Raw genomic sequence first — 19,950 nt, forward strand, 5'->3', positions numbered from 1 at the left:
TGTGCCGTTAGTCAAAACATTAGTCAGAATCCTTCCCGGCGACTTCTTTAGCAATTAATAGAAAATTGGAGTTGTTTTCTATATAAAATGCATATATTTGTGTATATGTCATTTCAATGTCAAAGAAGATAGTTGTAAATCTTCAAAAGAAGTTGTTCCATGTGATTATACTATATGGTGAACAATGGCATTTTCATCACACGACATACCCTTGCAAAACTATGCGCCACGGCACAGGCTTAATTGCATTGTTGCTCCTCTAGATGACGACAGTCTTGCGGCTACACTACATTGATCATCTTGAGCTGAACAGGCGAAAGTTTGCATGGTTCATTTTAAGCGCGACATCATCGACCTTCCACATGTTATTGATATCATTTTATCATCGCATGCGCAAGTCCACCATGTATTTGATGTTACCAAGCCACTGGCGTTCCCATTAAACAATATTGATGGTTCCGGACATCATAGGATGGAAGGCTGCCCCATTATCACCTCCAATGGCACAGTGCTAAAGATATACATGTCACTCTCCTTGCTCAGTTTCAGGGCCGCTATGTACCTACAAACAAACTAATACAAGATATATGTCATACCTTCACAATATGGTTGGTCAAATGGAATTTATTCATACACTCAGAATGATAAGAAAAAGAATCTAGAAGATGGTATGGTGGCATGTACTCGGGGGCAAGTTGCCTGTGTGTGCCAACTAGCGTGATTGTGGATGCATGGGTATCACTGTCTTGATTGAAAGTCTTGAGCAACCCAAAATCAACGACATTGGCCTCGAAGTTATCATTCAGTAGAATATGTGAGACACCTTCACGTTCCGGTGCATGAAGGTTGAGCCACGGGATTTGTGTGCAGATATTCGAGCCCTAAATGCACATCACCCCACACTTGGTGACGAAAACATTATTCAAATTACCAACATGTAAATGTTAATTTATGGAGAAACTATGAGATTTTTTCCCGATGGTAATTTCACTCAATTGTTTTCGTCAAGGTGACATAATTGTACTGACTGCAAACCTGGCTTATGCATAACTAGATGCACATAGTCCAACACATACAAAATAGATGGAAAAAGGCGACATGGTTTGAGAAAGGAAGAAAAGAAAAACCTAGGGTGATGGAAGACCACTCCGTGGACTAAATTGCCATCTATGCTTGGTAAAAAACTCATTGGATATATGCTCCAACCGAGTAGATGATGGATCCAAAATCTAGCTATCTATTGGACCAATTTTCTTAAGGCTTCTCCTATGAACTTGTCCTTATTGAATAATATATCTCGAACTAATGCCATTTTAGCATAAGTGCATATGTTGTCATTTACATGGCATGTATTAAAACTTTGCCAAAAAAATGCAAGAAAAAGATGCCGGGAATTTTGACGCAGAAGAGGAAAGTCGCCCAAAGGAGGTCACTTGGGCCGACCATGGGGCCCACACACCATCTGGACGCACCGTAACCCTAAGGCGTGTGGGTCCCAAATGCCCCCTAGCTCCCATCTTCTGGCTTAGACCATATGTCCTAAAGATGACAAGGGTATTTTGGTAGATTTTAATTTTCTTGACTTGCATGTCCACCGTCGTCGTTGACCTTCATTTCTTGGCCTTTCTGAAGTCTAATTTCTTCTCTGAGATGGGACTGTCATCACCATCAACACCATCACACTCTTCTCCATCACCTACATCATGTTTCCCCCATCCATGTGTAATCCGTTATAGGCATATGAGATGGATGATAACTGAGTGATGTCAGTCATGTAGTAGTGTCTAGATGTTCAGGGTTCTGATCCCTGGTATGATGATTGTTCTTGACCTAATGTTTCCATGACTTTGCTATGCTTAATCCTTATTACTAGGTAGGGACCGAGTAATATAATATCATATCTGAATCATATATGTTTTCATAATGTAAGTGCATATAGTGCCCCCTAGTGGGTTTTGGATGATTAATGACCAAACAATTATGGAACTAATGTGTGAGTATACACAGGTAGAAGTCCCTGAGGATTTGGTTTAACATGAGAGTTATGATCCCTAAAAATTGTGGTAATAATGAATATCTTCGGAATACCAGTTCGAGGAACAATCAGCTCGCTGCGAGGAATATGAAGCGTAGTGAAGACTTCGATTTTCTAGTTACTTCTTCTTTTAAGTCATAGGGCAAACCGTATATTAAGGGGGGGAGGGGGGTCTAAGTGAAAGTTAAGATTTAGGTGTTTGGTGTGTGGTCAATCCAAACCTATTTCTTTGAGTGAAGACTTTGACATCTCTTTGATGCGTTTTTGCTTCTCTTAGGTGTCTGTGATGATGTTCTTCGAGACATCGTAAGTGAAAGTCCTCGCAAAAGAGTCAAATGACTTGTTCTGCAAGACAATCTATCGTTTGCATTTTGAAATCCGATCATTTCGCCACATGTTGCATGTATGTTGGTTGGCCAATGCCTCCAACGGTCGTATCATCCGTCGAGATTGATCCTGACTATCAATAGCCACCATACTTCAACCTTCGATGGTTGGTTGCTCCATAAGAGAATTCACAAGAGTATGTCTGAGCAATTCATCATCTTGAAGGGATTGTGAGAATCCTAACAGAGGAAAAAAAACCAGACCCTAAAAACTATTAAGTGATTGAGCATCACTGATTAACTAGTCAAAGCTTATAAAATAACCTATTACTCTTGTGGACTGTGCATCCACTAGAGTGTTAGGTGTCTGTTTAGAGCATCAAAGAGTAATTGCGGACTATCGAAGAACATGTGTGTAAAGGTCATGGAGATGACCTTGAAGATCTACCACAAGTGATTGGGAGAAGTTTGATAGATGCTACCTCGGGAAGAATAGGGGAGACTTTGTCTTCTGAGTTGAATCTCAGCCTCTCCAAACTAGACGTAGAGTTGTGCCAGTAATTGTGGACTATCTAGGACACGAGACAGCTGAACAGAGCAAAGACGACACCAGAGCTCAATGTATTCAACTGTGGAAGTAGGACCGAGCACGGCATGAATGTTTTGTATCCGCAAGCAATCAACCAGCCTGATAGCAATGGAGCAAGCCTTGCGGCGACGATGCGAAACATGGGCAAACACACATGGCGCGATTGAGTGCCCGTCGAGCCACCAATCGATCCAGAAGAGGCAAGTATGCACATCACCAAGTGCGGCGTATACGCCCATGGTAGCCTCGCGGTGTTACGGTTGATCTAGCTATTAGGCTCAACCATAACACCGCAAGGCTATGGTGGGTGTACCGCGTACCTGCCAAACATCTTCCGGCGGTTGTCGCGGAATGTCATGTCAGATCATATAGTGCACTATACTCACGCAAATCAATCACTGGCATGACCTTGTCTTTCCCCAACCTGGCACCCCCTTTTCATTAATTGCTCAACGGAAATAATCACTGGCACGACATGTCCACCGTGATCATCTACGCACACCCCTATTCCATAGAAATCAAATGAACAGGTCAGGAAAAAGTCTGCAGTCAGCTGATCCTCCCGAGCTGGGCGTATGCAAGTCAACTCATAACCCATGTGATATGCCTCAACTGGTTAAGCTTCCCATATGAACTCATTAAGTGGGCAAACTTCTCAAATGAGCTCATTAGTCATTACCATGTGGTGTTAGAATAACTAATCTCCCACTCCCAACTAATCCGCCCAGCGGTAGACGACTTACGTGCTACTATATGCTCGATGGTGTCTATCCCAATGAACTTCCCGACTTGCTAAGTTCTAGCTAGTGTAACTAGCTGCTGGCACATGTGCCATTGATCAGTTGGGACGACCATCACCGAGAGCAAGAAAGAACAATGGTGGCCCGGTGGCTGCTACAGCTAGTGCTTCTTCTTGGCCTCGCCGGCGTTCTTCAGGTCCATGGCCAGGTCGACAAGTTAGCCAGTGAGTTCCTTATTCTCTCGCTTTTGTTGAGTTGTACACATTTTCACTTCCCGGCCGGACAGAACACTCACTAGGCCACTCGCCATATATGCACGAATCAACTCCGTAACTGCTTGTTGCGTGCTCGTGCAGGTTTCATAACCATAGACTGTGGCCTGCCGGAGAATTCCCCCGGCTACATGGACAACGTCACCAAGCTCCGGGCAACCGGGGACGCCGGCTTCACCAACACCGGCACCAACCACAACATCTCCACCGAGTACATCACCCCGACGATGGGCTGGACTTGGCACACCGTGCGCAGCTTCCCCATCGGCGTGCGCAACTGCTACACGATCAACCCTGTAGGATCGGCCGGGCCCAACTACCTCATCCGTGCCTTTTTCATGTATGGAAACTACGACGGCCTCGATAGTCCGCCCATCTTCGACATTTATCTCGGAGTCAACTACTGGAAAACTGTGAACATCACTGCCGCCGACATGCCATTGATCGTGGAGGTCATCGCCTACGTCTATGGCGGCACTGTGCAGGTATGTCTCGTGAACACCGGCTCCGGGACGCCATTCATCACCAGCCTGGCCCTAAGACCCCTCAAGACGACGCTCTACCCGCAAGTCAACGCGACGCAGGGGCTTGTTCTTATCACCAGGTCCAGCTTTGGCACTAATAAGACTGTGAGGTAAGGAAATATATGAGCAGACCAGACTACAATTTTCCAAAGTCCAACATATATTCAATCAAGCATGCATGCATCTTAATTAACTTTGCAAAAATAGCACGTAGGGTAACCTAGCTACGACTTTCCCATGGCGCACATGCAGGTACCCGGACGATGCTTACGACCGGGTATGGCTCCCGTGGACCAAGCCGCATCCGGACGAGTGGTTGGAGATCTCAACGGCCGAGAACGTGGAAGACAACCTCGAAAGCTTCGAGGTGCCCTCCGCCGTGATGCGCACCGCCGTCACGTCCGCCAACGCCTCCTCCCCCGTCCGCTTCTCGTGGGACGCGGTGCGGAACGCCAACTACCACGTCCCCGGGTACTCCTGGATGCTCTACTTCGCGGAGCTGCAGAAGGACGCCGTGCGCGGGTTCTACATCACCACCAACGGCGAGCTCTCGTACCCGCACGTCATGACGCCGGCGTACCTGGCAACCGACGCCGTCTTCCAGCGCAAACCTGTCCATGGCTTCGACCGGTACGAGATCTCGCTGAACGCCACCGCGAACTCGACGCTCCCGCCGATCATCAACGCCGTCGAGGTCTTCTCGGTCCTCCCTACCACCGGCGTACCCACGGCCGCTCAGGATGGTAACCGGCTATTACTTTCAGATACATACATATGGGATCATGAAGCTAGCTAGCTAGATAGATAGATAGCTAGCCAGCAAATGAATTTCAGCAGCTGATTTAGGTCGCTTATAATAACTTTAATTTGTGTGTTGCTACTGAGAAATGCAACAGTTTCTGCTGTCACGGCGGTCAGAGACAAGTACCGGGTGAAGAAGAACTGGATGGGGGATCCCTGCGCGCCGAGGAAATTTGCGTGGGATGGATTGAGTTGCGGCTACGCTCTCTCCGGACCACCAACTGTCAAAGGCTTGTGAGTTAATTATCTTCGGTGAAGAAATGGTCCAGCAAATTCTGGAATTATTATCTGAACTGTTGTATAAATACACTGCAGGAATCTGTCTTCAATGGGTCTGGGTGGCAATATCTCGTCTTCTTTTCGGGATCTCAAAGGTTTACAATACCTGTAAGGAGATTATCAAACCATTCCATACTACTCTCTCCGTTCCTAAATATTTGTCTTTCTAGACATTTCAACAAGTGACTACACACAAAGCAAAATGAGTGACAGAACTTAATTACACTTGGCAGGGATTTGTCTCGCAACAATCTCACCGGCTCCATTCCTGACACCCTTTCACAATTGTCATCGCTTACACTTCTGTCAGTAACTAATCTCTCATATTTTTAGTTTTTTACCACTACTTATTTCCTCTGTGTATAAACTGATGTTGCAGCCAAACTTCTGTAACTTTGACTTTTTAACATATGAAAAGGCATTCAAATTAATTGGGTGAATAACAAATTATATGATTGAATTTGTAACAAAATATATTTTCAGGATACTTTAAGTTTTTAGTTTTTACTAACATCTTCATATGAGGATTATTAGACATAAATACATATCGGAGACTCATGATGTTTTATCTTTGTCCTGAATTAACGTTATATGATTATAGCATTTTTCAGATTCATCTCCCAATACATATCCATCATTTGTTTTGACGTGCAACACTATTTTGTTTCATTTTCTCGCTTAGTATTTGACAGGAAAATACTATATCTAGTGATAGTAGGTACTAGGACACTATCTTGACTTCTTTTCCATTCTTCCAGTGATTTGACAAGAAACCGGCTTACTGGAGAAATTCCTTCCATGCTTCTGAAAAAAAGCCAAGATGGCTTCCTAACTCTAAGGTTAGTGCCCCACTAGCATCTGGATTTCTGCAATTATTTTCGACATGGTTTTCACTTTCTTAGCTGAAGGTAGGCATGCTGTTCAGAATATGGATGTAGCTTCTCATTCTTTGTTTTGCTAGATACGATAACAATCCGGACCTCTGCAGCAATGGCAATTCATGTGTGCCTCCAAAGAAGAAGAGCAATTCAATGGTTCCTGTCTATGTTGCTATTCCAATAGTTGCAGTACTCGTGATTGTGTTGCTTTTAGTGTTGCTCATGTGCATGCGAAGGAGAAGGCAAGGTGAGAGACTTGCCTGAAACATAGAAGTTTATATCTCTGAATGTAAGTATGAAATGATTAAGGGACCTTAGTTTGCGTGATTGGTTTCTTAAGGAACAACAAGCAACAGCATCAAGCCGCAGAATGAGACGCGCTTTACCCTGTCGCACTCTTGGAATAGAAACAAAGACAGCTCGCTGCAACTGAACAATCAGCGATTCACGTACGAGGAAATAAAGGTCATAACGAACAACTTCCAGCGAGTGATCGGCCAAGGAGGGTTTGGAAAAGTCTATGATGGATTCTTGGAGAATGGCACCCAGGTGGCTGTCAAGCTTCGGTCTGAGTCATCAGCTCAAGGTGTACAAGAGTTCCTGGTCGAGGTAAGATTTGCTCAAGTATATGCTGTAGGAAATCAAGTTTTCTTCTCGATTTGGTAATGCATTGATCTTTGTTGGTTCAGGCTCAGACGTTAGCTAAGATTCATCACAAAAATCTTGTAACCATGATTGGCTACTGCAACGATAGAGAGCACCTAGCCCTCGTGTACGAGTACATGTCCGAAGGAGCCCTACATGAACATCTGAGAGGTATGTAAATTGCCCAAGTGTGCACACTTGAAGAACATTGGTATGTTGTCAATTAAGAATATCAAAAGACCCAAGGACCCAGAGAATTGTAGGAATATCTACCAAATATATTATTCATGCGACGATCTTTTTGCAGGCAGACACTACGACACAACATTAACCTGGGCACAGAGACTTCGTATTGCACAGGAATCCGCACAAGGTAAGCTGTTAAATTCAGATTTTTCTTCATGACATTTCACTTGGAAGCTAGAAAGCTCAGACTATGTGTGTGTGTGTGCGCGCGCGCGCGCGCGTGTGTGTGGTGTTGGATGTGGCCATCCTAGCTATGCAAACGCCGGATGTATGTTCATTGTGTTTTGTATCACTTTGATGCTTCACTAAATGCCCTTTTTCAAAAAAATGGTTGGATGATTATCTCATGTCTGTGCACGCAGGGCTTGAGTATCTACACAAGGGCTGCAATCCACCCCTCATCCATAGGGATGTGAAGACATCAAACATCTTGCTAAATGCGAACCTTGAGGCCAAGATTGCGGATTTTGGCCTACTCAAGGCATTCAATTGCGATGATGATACCCATGTGTCCACAGCCAGGTTGGTTGGCACGCATGGTTACATTGCCCCTGAGTAAGTGCGCTATTCTAAATTCTTGCTTATAATGCTATAATATCATCTTGCCACTTATTAATAGCAGAAGTACTATACTTTATTTAGTTGTCCAAAGGTAGCATAATTCATATATTACATGATGTACCTTATCTTCTAGGATCGATGATCATGACCTGATCCTTTCGATTAGGAAGTTATCCTACACGTTATTCATTTATAGGAGATGTGCAAAACTTTTCTTGGCGAAGTTAAACTCACAATGCTTTTCACACTTTTATAGGTACCTAACAACATTGCAGCTGACTAATAAGACTGATGTGTATAGTTTTGGAGTAGTGTTGCTGGAAATAGTCACGGGCCAGCCTCGCATCTTGAATAATCCGGAACCTTCAAGCATCACCAAGTGGGTCCAGGAACGGCTTTCCCAGGGAAACATAGAGGGCGTGGTGGATGCGCGCATGCATGGAGAGCACGACATCAACAGCGTGTGGAAAGCAGCGGGCATTGCTCTCAAGTGTACTGAGCAAACACCGGCGCAACGGCCCACAATGACCGAGGTGGTGGTACAGCTGCAAGAGTGCCTCGAGCTCGAGACTGTGCGCTGCAAAGGTGGCAGCACGGATCCTGAGTTTTACATGGCCAGTGGCAGCGACCCATTCTCAAGTTATAATCGATACGCCACTAACCAGTCTGCTAGTACGAGCCATAGCAATGATGTATTTGAGGTGGAGCGTTTAGGCAGGGTTCCAACCATGACTACTGGTCCTGTCGCCAGGTGAGGAGAGGACAAGTACAATGAGTTATTTCCTTCTCTCTATTGCAGGGTTTTGTTTTACTTGGAGAACAACAAAAATTGATGATGCATCATCCAGGAAAAAGAGCAAATATATATATTGTTACGTGTATCCTTCTACAGTGTATCTTGTCTTAAAATGAAGAGTGAATTCCACTTTTTACCCTGTAGTTGTACATTCTGTGACACATATTACCCCATTTAGTGAATCTTCTATCGAAATATCAGATTTTGGTGACTTTTAATACGGTTTTATGCCAGTTTTGCATTTTGCTTGTTTATGTTATATACGATAGGCATGTTGCCTCAATGATTTAATAAAAAAATGTATAAAGATCGTAATGTCTAGACTTCTCTTTTCCATCTGTTTCATTCCTCGTCATCATTCAGATATTTTTGGACCCCGGACGTCACCTCACACCTTGCCTAATGGACACACATTAGAAAATGAGGGTCCAAAGCTTCTAAAAGAGGTATTCTAGACGAATTTCCGCTCGACGAGGTAATTAGTGTCAGAAATGCATATCAAGGGCGTAATCAATCTTATTTGCTTATACCAAGGAAAAATATGTATTCTATAGCTAAACAAAATTATACATTGCTACTAACCAGAACACCTTTTTTTTGCGGAAATACTAACCAGAACGCCTGTAGAGGAAGAAGATCAGAAAATGCAAGTTATATATTGGTCATTGCCATAGCTGCAAGTGGATGAACTGTAAATATTGAAGGAAATATGCCCTAGAGGCAATAATAAAGTTATTATTTATTTCCTTATATCATGATAAATGTTTATTATTCATGCTAGAATTGTATTAACCGGAAACATAATACATAGACAAACAGAGTGTCACTAGTATGCCTCTACTTGACTAGCTCGTTGACCAAAGATGGTTATGTTTCCTAACCATAGACATGAGTTGTCATTTGATTAACGGGGTCACATCATTAGGAGAATGATGTGATTGACTTGACCCATTCCGTTAGCTTAGTATTTGATCGTTTAGTTTGTTGCTATTGCTTTCTTCATGACTTATACATGTTCCTATGACTATAAGATTATGCAACTCCCGTTTACCGGAGAAACACTTTGTATGCCACCAAACGTCACAACGTAACTGGGTGATTATAAATGTGCTCTACAGGTGTCTCTGAAGGTACTTGTTGGGTTGGCGTATTTCGAGATTAGGATTTGTCACTCCGGTTGTCGGAGAGGTATCTCTGGGCCCACTCGGTAATGCACATCACTATAAGCCTTGCAAGCATTGCAACTAATGAGTTAGTTGCGGGATGATGTATTACGGAACGAGTAAAGAGACTTGCTGGTAACGAGATTGAACTAGGTATTGAGATACCGACGATCAAATCTCGGGCAAGTAACATACCGATGACAAAGGGAACAACGTGTGTTGTTATGCGGTTTGACCGATAAAGATCTTCGTAGAATATGTAGGAACCAATATGAGCATCTAGGTTCCGCTATTGGTTATTGACCGGAGACGTGTCTCGGTCATGTCTACATAGTTCTCGAACCCGTAGGTCCGCATGCTTAAAGTTCGATGACGGTTATATTATGAGTTTATGTGTTTTGATGTACCTAAGGTAGTGATAGAGGCTAAGGTGTCCCGATGTTTCGATGAGATGGTGGCTATCGTTTTCTGTGGGAGTCGACCTTGACGATCCGACTATGAACGTGCGAGACGTCGTGCCTTAGCAATCGCTAAACCAACTTCCGAGGGTTATTGACCACGCCGGAGCACGATCAACCTGACCACGAGGGTCTGTTTCCTGCGAGCAAACGAAGAACAAGCAAGAAACTGAGATTGCAATCGGGATATTGCGAATATAAGATGAAAGCTTTATTGATCAAGGTGGGGTTCTGTGACGTCTTGGTCTGGTCGTTGGACACAAACGAAGTACGCGAAGTTGCAGCTATGGCGAACTTTTAATCTAAACAAAACCCAAAGTCTAAACGACGCCCTAAGGGATGTATATATGGAGGAAGAGGGGGAAATTTCGTGGCCCTTGAGGGTGGGGTCCGAAACCAACCCTAACTCTTGTTTCCCCACACATACAGACTCTAAAAATAGCCTATACTTAAGTATTTCGAAATTACATGGGCCTGGCCCATTAATAAGGTGACGCAGCACCTAGAATAGCCTATGGACGAATATTATGAAGTGGCATCTTGTATATTTCGTCCAAGGCTTCATGCACTCCTTATGGCGGCTTCAAAGTCCTGAAATCATCACTTGTAACTCTGTTCTTGATCCCCTTGCACATGCCATCAACTCCATGCGTGTTCTTGCTCCAATGTTCATCCTTCTCCAACCTAGGCCCTTCATTTGTAAGCAAAACAAATGTATCCAATTTAGGCAGCATCATAATCTCATGAACATTAGAATCATTACCAAGAAACGAAAGTACCTGGTAATTTAATTGGCGTGCGCGAGCTCTAGTAATTGGTCTAGTATATGTAACAGTAGGGGCTGTGGGTGTAACAATGGTATTGATGTCCTCATCAGGTAGTTTGGAGTCCCAGATGAGATCGGAGACATGACGAGGAGTCTCGAAATGGTCGAGACGTAAAGATCGGTATATTGGACGACTATATTCGGACATCGGAAAGGTTCCGAGTGATTCGGGTATTTTTCGGAGTACCGGGGAGTTACAGGAATATAGGGAAGTAGTATTGGGCCTTAATGAGCCTTAGTGGGAAGGAGAGACAGCAGCCAGGAGGTGGCGCGCGCCCCTCCCAAGCCCAGTCCGAATTGGACAAGGGGTTTGGGGCGCGGCCCCCCTCTCCCTTCCTTCTCCACTCCCCTCCTTTGCCCCCTTCTCCTAGTTGGACTAGGAAAGGAGGAAACCTACTCCTACTAGGAGTAGGAATCCTACTCCCTTGGCGCGCCCCTCCTAGGGTCAGCCTCCTCCTCCCTTGTTCCTTTATATACGGGGGCAGGGGACACCCCAAGACACACAAGTTGATCTGTTGATCTCTCCCAACTGTGTGCGGTGTCCCCCTCCACCATAATCCACCTCAATCATATCGTAGAGGTACTTAGGCGAAGCCCTGCGTCGGTAGAACATCATCATCGTCACCACGCCATCGTGCTGACGAAACTCTCCCTCAACACTCGGCTGGATCGGAGTTTGAGGGACGTCATCGAGTTGAACGTGTGCAGAACTCGGAGGTGCCGTGCGTTCGGTACTTGATCGGTCGGATCGTGAAGACGTATGACTACATCAACCGCGTTGTGCTAACGCTTCCGCTTTCGGTCTACGAGGGTACGTGGACACACTCTCCCCTCTCGTTGCTATGCATCACCATGATCTTGCGTGTGCGTAGGAGTTTTTTTAAAATTACTACGTTCCCCATCAGTGGCATCCGAGCCTGGTTTTATGCGTAGATGTCATATGCACGAGTAGAACACAAGTGAGTTGTGGGCGATATAAGTCATACTGCTTACCAGCATGTCATACTTTGGTTCGGCGGTATTGTTGAATGAAGCGGCCCGGACCGACATTACGCGTACGCTTACGTGAGACTGGTTCTACCGACGTGCTTTGCACACAGGTGGCTGGCGGGTGTCAGTCTCTCCAACTTTAGTTCGAGTGTGGCTACGCCCGGTCCTTGCGAAGGTTAAAACAGCACCAACTTGACAAACTATCGTTGTGGTTTTGATGCGTAGGTAAAAACGGTTCTTGCTAAGTACGTAGCAGCCACGTAAAATTTGCAACAACAAAGTAGAGGTCTAGATGACGTCTAACTTGTTTTTGCAGGGCATGTTGTGATGTGATATGGTCAAGACATGATGCTAAATTTTATTGTATGAGATGATCATGTTTTGTAACCGAGTTATCGGCAACTGGCAGGAGCCATATGGTTGTCGCTTTATTGTATGCAATGCAATCGCCCTGTAGTGATTTACTTTATCATTAAGCGGTAGTGATAGTCGTAGAAGCATAAGATTGGCGAAACGACAGCGATGCTACGATGGAGATCAAGGTGTCGCGCCGGTGACGATGGTGATCATGACGGTGCTTCGGAGATGAAGATCACAAGCACAAGATGATGATGGCCATATCATATCACTTATATTGATTGCATGTGATGTTTATCTTTTATACATCTTATCTTGCTTTGATTGACGGTAGCATTATAAGATAATCCCTCACTAAATTATCAAAGTATAAGTGTTCTCCCTGAGTATGCACCGTTGCGAAAGTTCTTCGTGCTGAGACACCACGTGATGATCGGGTGTGATAGGCTCTACATTCAAATACAACGGATGCAAAACAGTTGCGCACGCGGAATACTCAGGTTAAACTTGACGAGCCTAGCATATAACAGATATGGCCTCGGAACACGGAGACCGAAAGGTCGAGCGTGAATCATATAGTAGATATGATCAACATAGTGATGTTCACCATTGAAACTACTCCATCTCACGTGATGATCGGACATGGTTTAGTTGATATGGATCACGTGATCATTTAGAGGATTAGAGGGATGTCTATCTAATTGAGAGTTCTTAAGTAATATGATTAATTGAACTTAAATTTATCATGAACTTAGTCTTGATAGTATTACTATATCTATGTTGTAGATCTAAGACAAATGTTTAAGATTTTTTTTTGATTTATTTTACTAAGCATCCCTCTAAGCACGCCCGAGGGTGTGATTTTCTTTGTAGAATCTACAAAATTACTCTACGTTTTCCAGAAGTGGAGACGGGTAATGAGTAATCCGTGTCCCTGTTATCCAAGACAGTTTTCAGTTCCCATCTTAACAGGTGCATTTGTTCCCAACTTCCCGTGACATGTGGGCCCAAATGTAGGTCACCACCATAATTCGCCGTTTTTCCGGTTTTTTGATGCTGTTCCCCACCAAATGGAGCAAGCCAATGGCGCGGTGCCTGCTCCTCCGCCGCCACCTCACCGCCGCGGCAACCGCCACCGCCGCAGCCACGGCGCCGCTCCCCGCGAGGAGCGCCCACCGGGTGCTCGACAGGAGCGCGCACACCGACCGCATCAAGGAGCTCGCGCGGCTCGGCCGCCTGCGGGAGGCCCGGGAGGTGTTCGACGCCATGCCGCACCGCAGCATCTTCGCCTGGAACACCATGATCTCCGCCTACTGCAACAGTGGGATGCTCGAGGACGCGAGGTCCCTCGTCGACGCCATCTCCGGAGGGAACGTGCGCACGAGCACCATCCTGCTGTCGGGGTACGCCCGCCTCGGCCGCGTGCTCGACGCCCGCAGGGTGTTCGACGGAATGCTCGAGCGGAACACCATCGCGTGGAACGCCATGGTCAGCTGCTATGTCCGGAACGGGGACATCACCATGGCGCACAGGCTGTTCGACGCGATGCCGCGCAGGGATGTCACGTCGTGGAACTCGATGCTCACCGGGTATTGCCACAGCCGGCAGATGGTGGATGCATGGCATCTGTTTGAGCAAATGCCAGAGCGCAACTTGGTTTCTTGGACAGTGATTATCTCTGGGTATGCTAGAATCGAGCAGCATCGCAAGGCTTGGGACATCTTTCGCATGATGCACCGTGAAGGCGTGGCACCAGACCAGTCAAACTTCGCGTCTGTGCTTTTAGCCGTGACGGGTCTTCGGCATCTTGGTGTTCTAGAGGGCCTCCGCCCTCTAGCCCTTAAGACAGGCTTTGAGAGTGATGTGGTCATTGGGACGTCGATGTTAAATGCATATACCAGGGATGCAAGTGCGCTTGACACTGCCATTAAATTCTTCGAGGGTATGCCAGAGAGGAATGAGTACACATGGTCAACTATGATCGCTGCACTATCTCATGGTGGTCGAATCAATGCTGCTACTGCTGTCTATGAAAGAGACCCTGTAAAGTCCATTCCATGCCAGACCGCACTGCTCACAGGCTTAGCTCGATGTGGCAGGATTACTGATGCAAGGATTTTATTTGATCAGATTCCTGATCCTATTGTTGTGTCCTGGAACGCCATGATTACTGGGTATATGCAGAATGGAATGGTTGATGAGGCAAAGGAGCTGTTCGATAGGATGCCGTTCAGGAACACAATATCCTGGGCTGGAATGATTGCAGGGTATGCACAGAATGGAAGGAGTCAAGAAGCTTTGGATTTACTCCAAGCGCTCCATAGGAATGGGATGTTACCTAGCCTATCTAGTTTGACTAGTAGCTTCTTTGCTTGTTCAAATATTGGAGCTCTCAAGACAGGAAAACAAGTGCATTCACTGGCTGTTAAGGCCGGTTGCCAGTTCAATAGTTATGTTGGTAATGCTCTCATTACTATGTATGGCAAGTGCGGAAACATGGAGTATGTGAGACAAGTCTTTAATCGAATGAGAGTGAAAGACACTGTGTCATGGAACTCCTTTATTTCGGCACTTGTACACAATAATATGCTGGAGGATGCAAGACATATATTTGACAATATGCTCAGTCGGGATGTTGTCTCTTGGACTACGATAATATCTGCATATGCACAGGCTGAGCGGGGCTATGAGGCAGTGGAGTTTTTCAAAATAATGTTAAACAAGCATGAGGTACCAAATTCCCCGATATTAACTATACTTTTCAGCGTTTGTGGAAGTCTTGGTGCTCCTAAGCTTGGGCAACAAATTCACACAGTAGCCATCAAACATGGAAGGGATTCAGAACTTATAGTGGCTAATGCTCTCATGTCAATGTATTTCAAGTGTGGTTCGGCAGATTCTCATAAGGTTTTTGATTCAATGGAGGAACGGGACATATTTACATGGAATTCCTTCATTACAGGTTGTGCACAACATGGCCTTGGAAGAGAAGCCATCAAGATGTATAAACATATGGAATCTGCAGGGGTGTTGCCAAATGAGGTCACTTTTGTGGGGCTTTTAAATGCATGCAGCCATGCTGGTTTGGTAGATGAAGGTTGGCAATTTTTCAAGTCAATGAGCAGGGATTATGGACTGACTCCTCTGCTGGAACACTATGCGTGCATGGTGGATCTACTTGGGCGAACTGGTAATGTGCAAGGAGCTGAACAATTTATATATGATATGCCTATTGAACCAGATGCAGTGATTTGGAGTGCTCTTCTTGGGGCATGCAAGATTCACAAGAATGCGGAAATCGGTAGAAGGGCTGCTGAGAAACTCTTCGTTATTGAGCCATCAAATTCTGGCAACTATGTCATGTTATCAAATATATATTCTTCTCTAGGGATGTGGGTAGAAGTTGCGGAGGTACGGAGAATTATGAAACAACAAGGTGTCACAAAAGAGCCTGGCTGTAGCTGGATGCAGATTAGGAACAAAGTGTACTCATTTGTCACTGGGGATAAACAGCATGAGCAAATTGAAGAGATAGAATCTACCCTCCAGGATTTGTACACTTCGTTAAGGACTACAGGCTATGTGCCTGACACTGAATTTGTTCTCCATGACATCGATGAAGAGCAGAAGGAGAGTTCCCTTCTGTATCACAGTGAGAAGCTTGCTGTTGCTTATGGCCTTCTTGTTACACCCCAGGGCATGCCTATACAGATAATGAAGAACCTTAGGATATGTGGTGACTGTCACACTTTCTTCAAGTTTGTGTCACATGTCACCAAGAGAGATATTGACATCAGGGACGGAAATCGGTTTCATCATTTTAGGAATGGAAGTTGTTCATGTGGTGACTTCTGGTGATACCCTGTTTTGACTTCTTTTTTTTCTATAAGCCCCAAAGTAGATACATTCTGATGATTCCAGATGAGATGTTGGGTTGCCATTCAGAAGATTTTGTTGAGTTATAACACACAAAGCAGAGAAGAGTATACTGGCTGACTATGTTGCTATGCTGTGGCCTGCCACGGGTTCGTGGATGCAATATTGAGATAGTCAACAGTCTGTTAACCCCCTAGAAGCGCCTGGATTGGAATCTGGTGAGTGCTTAAAATATATGCTTATCCAGTTTGCTTTTCGCTGCATGTCAATTATCAATCTATTCAACAGCAAACCTTGTGACCATTTTGCATGGTAGTGAAAAGCAAACAGGAAACAAAGGGAAGCTGGATAGGTGCAGCTGAAAGACTTAAACAACATCTGATTGTTCGTGCAAGAGCGCGATGCTGCATGACAGATAAACAATCAATGTATATCAACTGTATGCAGGCAAGTTGACACTGTTGATGAAAAGAGACATTTCCTATGTCGCCTAATTCCTGTTCTCTTACCATGCGCGTTCAGTGTAACGGCCTAGTCTTAGTGTTGTATAGGATTCTTTTCTATCAATGCAATGAAACGCAAAGCTTTTGTGTGTTCTCGGGGGGGGGGGGGGGGGGGGGGGGGGGGGGGTGCGGGGGGATCCTATGGCTCGTCAAGAGAAGAAATTGATACTGAATTCATACCTCTTCCTAGGTTGACGCTTGGACAGACATGCTCTCTACCAAATGAAACCATTAGAGATGTGACTAACACATATGGATAACTTTTGGCTGCAGTTTTTGTAGGTTAACACGGGATAAATCTGCTGAAGATTTATTCAGGGCATTACATAATGCACGTGCAAAGCATATTGTTGATTGGAAGTATGGGGTCCATAATACAACAAAACTTTCGGGTAACCCATACCTCATTCAGTTCTATCATGTTGGCCATAATGTTCTTCTTCGCTGAGGTTCAATTGTTTATGAATAAAGTCATAGCTAGGGCTGTCAAAAGTGTTCTGAGTTGACAAACTATTGTAGCTTGTCTCGAGCCCAGTTGAGCTGAGATCGAGCTTGTCTAAATTAGGCTCGAATCCATACTTGTATATAATATAACATATGTATGTATTCCATTTCAAGCCTTACCAGGTGGAACTCGAGCATATTGTACGCTTGGCCTGATCCCAGTTGAGCTGAGATCGAGCTTGTGTAGATTAGGCTCAAATTCAATACTTGTGTAATATACCACATTAGTGTGCCAGACGAAGCTCGACCATATATTATACTCATATATGTGTATTTACAGAATAATTCGGCCTTAGGAGTAGGAGTTGAGGCTGAGCATGATCGAGCCTATAGTATAGTCATATATGTGTATTTGTAGAGTTATCGATCCTTATCAAATCAAGCTTGAGTCAATTCGAGCTTTGATGAGCTCGACTCTGCTCCAGCTAGTTGGCAGCCCTGGTATAGGATAGGCTAGCAACGCCACCATGATGTCTGTCTCTCTCAGCAACATGTACATTGTTTAAACAATAATGTGGCATTGAAGATTTCAATTGTCTGAATTGCTTGTACTCAATTTGATGTGCTAATCACCGTTGTTCTTTTTTGGTTGTGGCAGGGAACTATGGCTGAATGACAGTGATGTTATGTGTGTCATCTATCATGGGTGCTCATTCTGGTTATGTCGAAAGGCCTTTATATTCTTGTAAACTGAGAGTTTGCAGACCCCACACATGATCTGGCTCTGAAGATAACTTAGACAAGATTATCGGTGGAAGCTAACCTTTTGTCTTACTCAAAAGGCTTGCTGGCATCCTAAATTGCAGCTTTTGTAACTATATGGGAGATTCAAAACGATGTGTGACCACACTCGTATGACTTTTTGAAAAATGATGGTGCCCGTGGGAGAGGTAAATGGACGGTGCTGCAAATTTATGCCAAATCTGTTTCAACCCTTACTCTAGTCAAATGTAGGTAACTGAATAAATAAATTGGAGAAAAGTAGTTCCTGAATGATAGACTGTACGTATGATAGTACATGTACAGCAGTTGTAAACCAGCCCCTGTGTACACCACGATGGTCTGAGTAGTGGCACACGATCACCCGACGGCGCTCCGTGTAACCTGTATATATCGCCCCGTCGATGGATGAATCAAGTGTGTTGAGTCTCCTACCTAGCTTCTCCCTTAACACTGAAGATTCTAGTAGTTCTGTAGTGAAAATCACTCCGAGTACTACGTAACATTCTAGCAGTTCTGTACTGAAGATTCAAATGTAGTTCTATATAGTGGAATGTGTAAGGCTGTTCACAATCCTGCCTTATTTTGTCCTTGAGTGTCAGTGTCAGTTCATTCGTATGTAGCAGACCGCAGAGATGATTCGTAAGATGCAGAGGTGATTTTCTGGGAGTTTGCAGCATGGTGCATCTGACTTTGCCCACCCTGCTGCATGTGGTTCCAATTAAAATGGGAGTGGAGCTCCTTCAGTCCAAAAATATATATATGTGCATGTGGCGATGCATAACCAAAGCCATTCGCGTCAATATGATAGCAGCCCGCCGTGCAAGGCAAGGCAGTAGAATATAGGTTTCCACTTGTGCGTATCTAAACTACGAGCCTCTGTTTTCAGTAGTACCAAATTCTGTACGTACTATGATCGCAGGAAGCGTTCCCAAGTGGGAATACATCCTTGCTTTCCTCCGACAGAGAGGGCTCCCCAGTAAGTTCAGAGATTGGATCATCTATACTTGGGACATATTTTTCAAAGCTTGCCAGCGTCTAGAACTTTTTCCCCAATGAGATAATTGGGCCTCCTGCTCTCTGTTTGGCAATTGAAGAAGGTGCAATTTCTTGAGGAAAAAGTTGCGAACAAGTTGGTCACTTACGAATTAAGGCCAAAACATCACTACGATTGGGTTCAACCCTTGTCAAGTTTGTGATCGCCTCCCAAACGGTCTACTTCACGCCTCTCGTTATTCCACCAAGTTCCCTACATGATGTTAACAAGCTTGAATGGGCATTCCTTTGGCCCGGCTCCGATAGGACGATGGGTGCGAGATGCAAGGTTAATTGGGAGGTCGTTTGCCGGCCACATCAGTACGGTTTGGTATGACTCGAAGGAACCAACCAAGATGTGGGTTGGCACGGGAATTCCATGTGAAGAGGAGGACCTTAACTTTTTCTATGCCTCAACAACCATCGCCGTCAGGTATTCCATGTTAACTTCATTGCTTGGTTGGCAATCTAAGATAGGATTTGGACTGTCAATAGGTTGGCCAAGCGGGGATGGACAAATTGTGGTCTTTATCTCCTTTGCAAGAGGGAACAAGAATGCAAGATTTCTTCAAATGTCGATACTCCTTTAGGTTTTGAAACTTGATCATTAAGAAGCTTCACCTTGAGAATATGGACACATCTTCATGGTCTTTGGCGGGCTTCATCAAGGATTGGTGGACAAGTATATAACAGGTGTGGACATCCCTCATGGAAAAGCCATGGCTTCCCCTTACCATGCTTGTGTCCTAGGCCATTTGAAATGAGAGAACGGCACGTATGTTCCGCCACAAGAGCGCCCGATGAAAATCTTGCTCAACATCATCAT

The 19,950-nt window shown here is 44.8% G+C and overlaps 2 protein-coding genes across 3 annotated transcripts; both read left to right on the plus strand.

Moving 5' to 3' along the window:
• Positions 1–3,641: 3,641 nt before the first annotated feature.
• Positions 3,642–8,912, plus strand: LOC125525466 (putative leucine-rich repeat receptor-like protein kinase At2g19210). The gene is made up of 13 exons (XM_048690468.1): positions 3,642–3,914; positions 4,047–4,596; positions 4,739–5,229; positions 5,383–5,521; positions 5,603–5,674; positions 5,800–5,871; positions 6,325–6,405; positions 6,528–6,691; positions 6,785–7,053; positions 7,134–7,260; positions 7,397–7,462; positions 7,698–7,890; positions 8,153–8,912. The coding sequence occupies exons 1-13, from the start codon at positions 3,827–3,829 to the stop codon at positions 8,649–8,651; spliced, it is 2,811 nt and encodes a 936-aa protein (XP_048546425.1). The 5' UTR covers positions 3,642–3,826; the 3' UTR covers positions 8,652–8,912.
• Positions 8,913–13,498: 4,586 nt separating this feature from the next.
• Positions 13,499–18,712, plus strand: LOC125525475 (pentatricopeptide repeat-containing protein At4g14050, mitochondrial-like). Of its 2 annotated transcripts, XM_048690482.1 has the most exons (3): positions 13,499–16,580; positions 17,139–17,257; positions 17,968–18,712. In XM_048690482.1, exon 1 carries the CDS (start codon positions 13,540–13,542, stop codon positions 16,342–16,344), a length of 2,805 nt encoding a protein of 934 aa, XP_048546439.1. In that variant the 5' UTR covers positions 13,499–13,539; the 3' UTR covers positions 16,345–16,580; positions 17,139–17,257; positions 17,968–18,712. The 2 variants fall into 2 exon arrangements, with proteins under 2 accessions (XP_048546439.1, XP_048546433.1); XM_048690476.1 differs by lacking the exons at positions 17,139–17,257; positions 17,968–18,712 and adding an exon at positions 16,679–16,968.
• The last annotated feature ends 1,238 nt before the right edge of the window (positions 18,713–19,950 follow it).

Source organism: Triticum urartu, chromosome 1, assembly GCF_003073215.2.
Source record: "Triticum urartu cultivar G1812 chromosome 1, Tu2.1, whole genome shotgun sequence".
NCBI classification, from domain to species: Eukaryota; Viridiplantae; Streptophyta; class Magnoliopsida; order Poales; family Poaceae; genus Triticum; species Triticum urartu.

Bases quoted from the DNA above. Each gene is read 5' to 3' on its own strand.
- LOC125525466 (XM_048690468.1), top strand. From the start codon at position 3,827: ATGGTGGCCCGGTGGCTGCTACAGCTAGTGCTTCTTCTTGGCCTCGCC. The intron at 4,597-4,738 runs GTAAGGAAATAT...GCGCACATGCAG, and splicing joins GGCACTAATAAGACTGTGAG to GTACCCGGACGATGCTTACG. The intron at 6,406-6,527 runs GTTAGTGCCCCA...TTGTTTTGCTAG, and splicing joins GATGGCTTCCTAACTCTAAG to ATACGATAACAATCCGGACC.
- LOC125525475 (XM_048690482.1), top strand. From the start codon at position 13,540: ATGCTGTTCCCCACCAAATGGAGCAAGCCAATGGCGCGGTGCCTGCTC.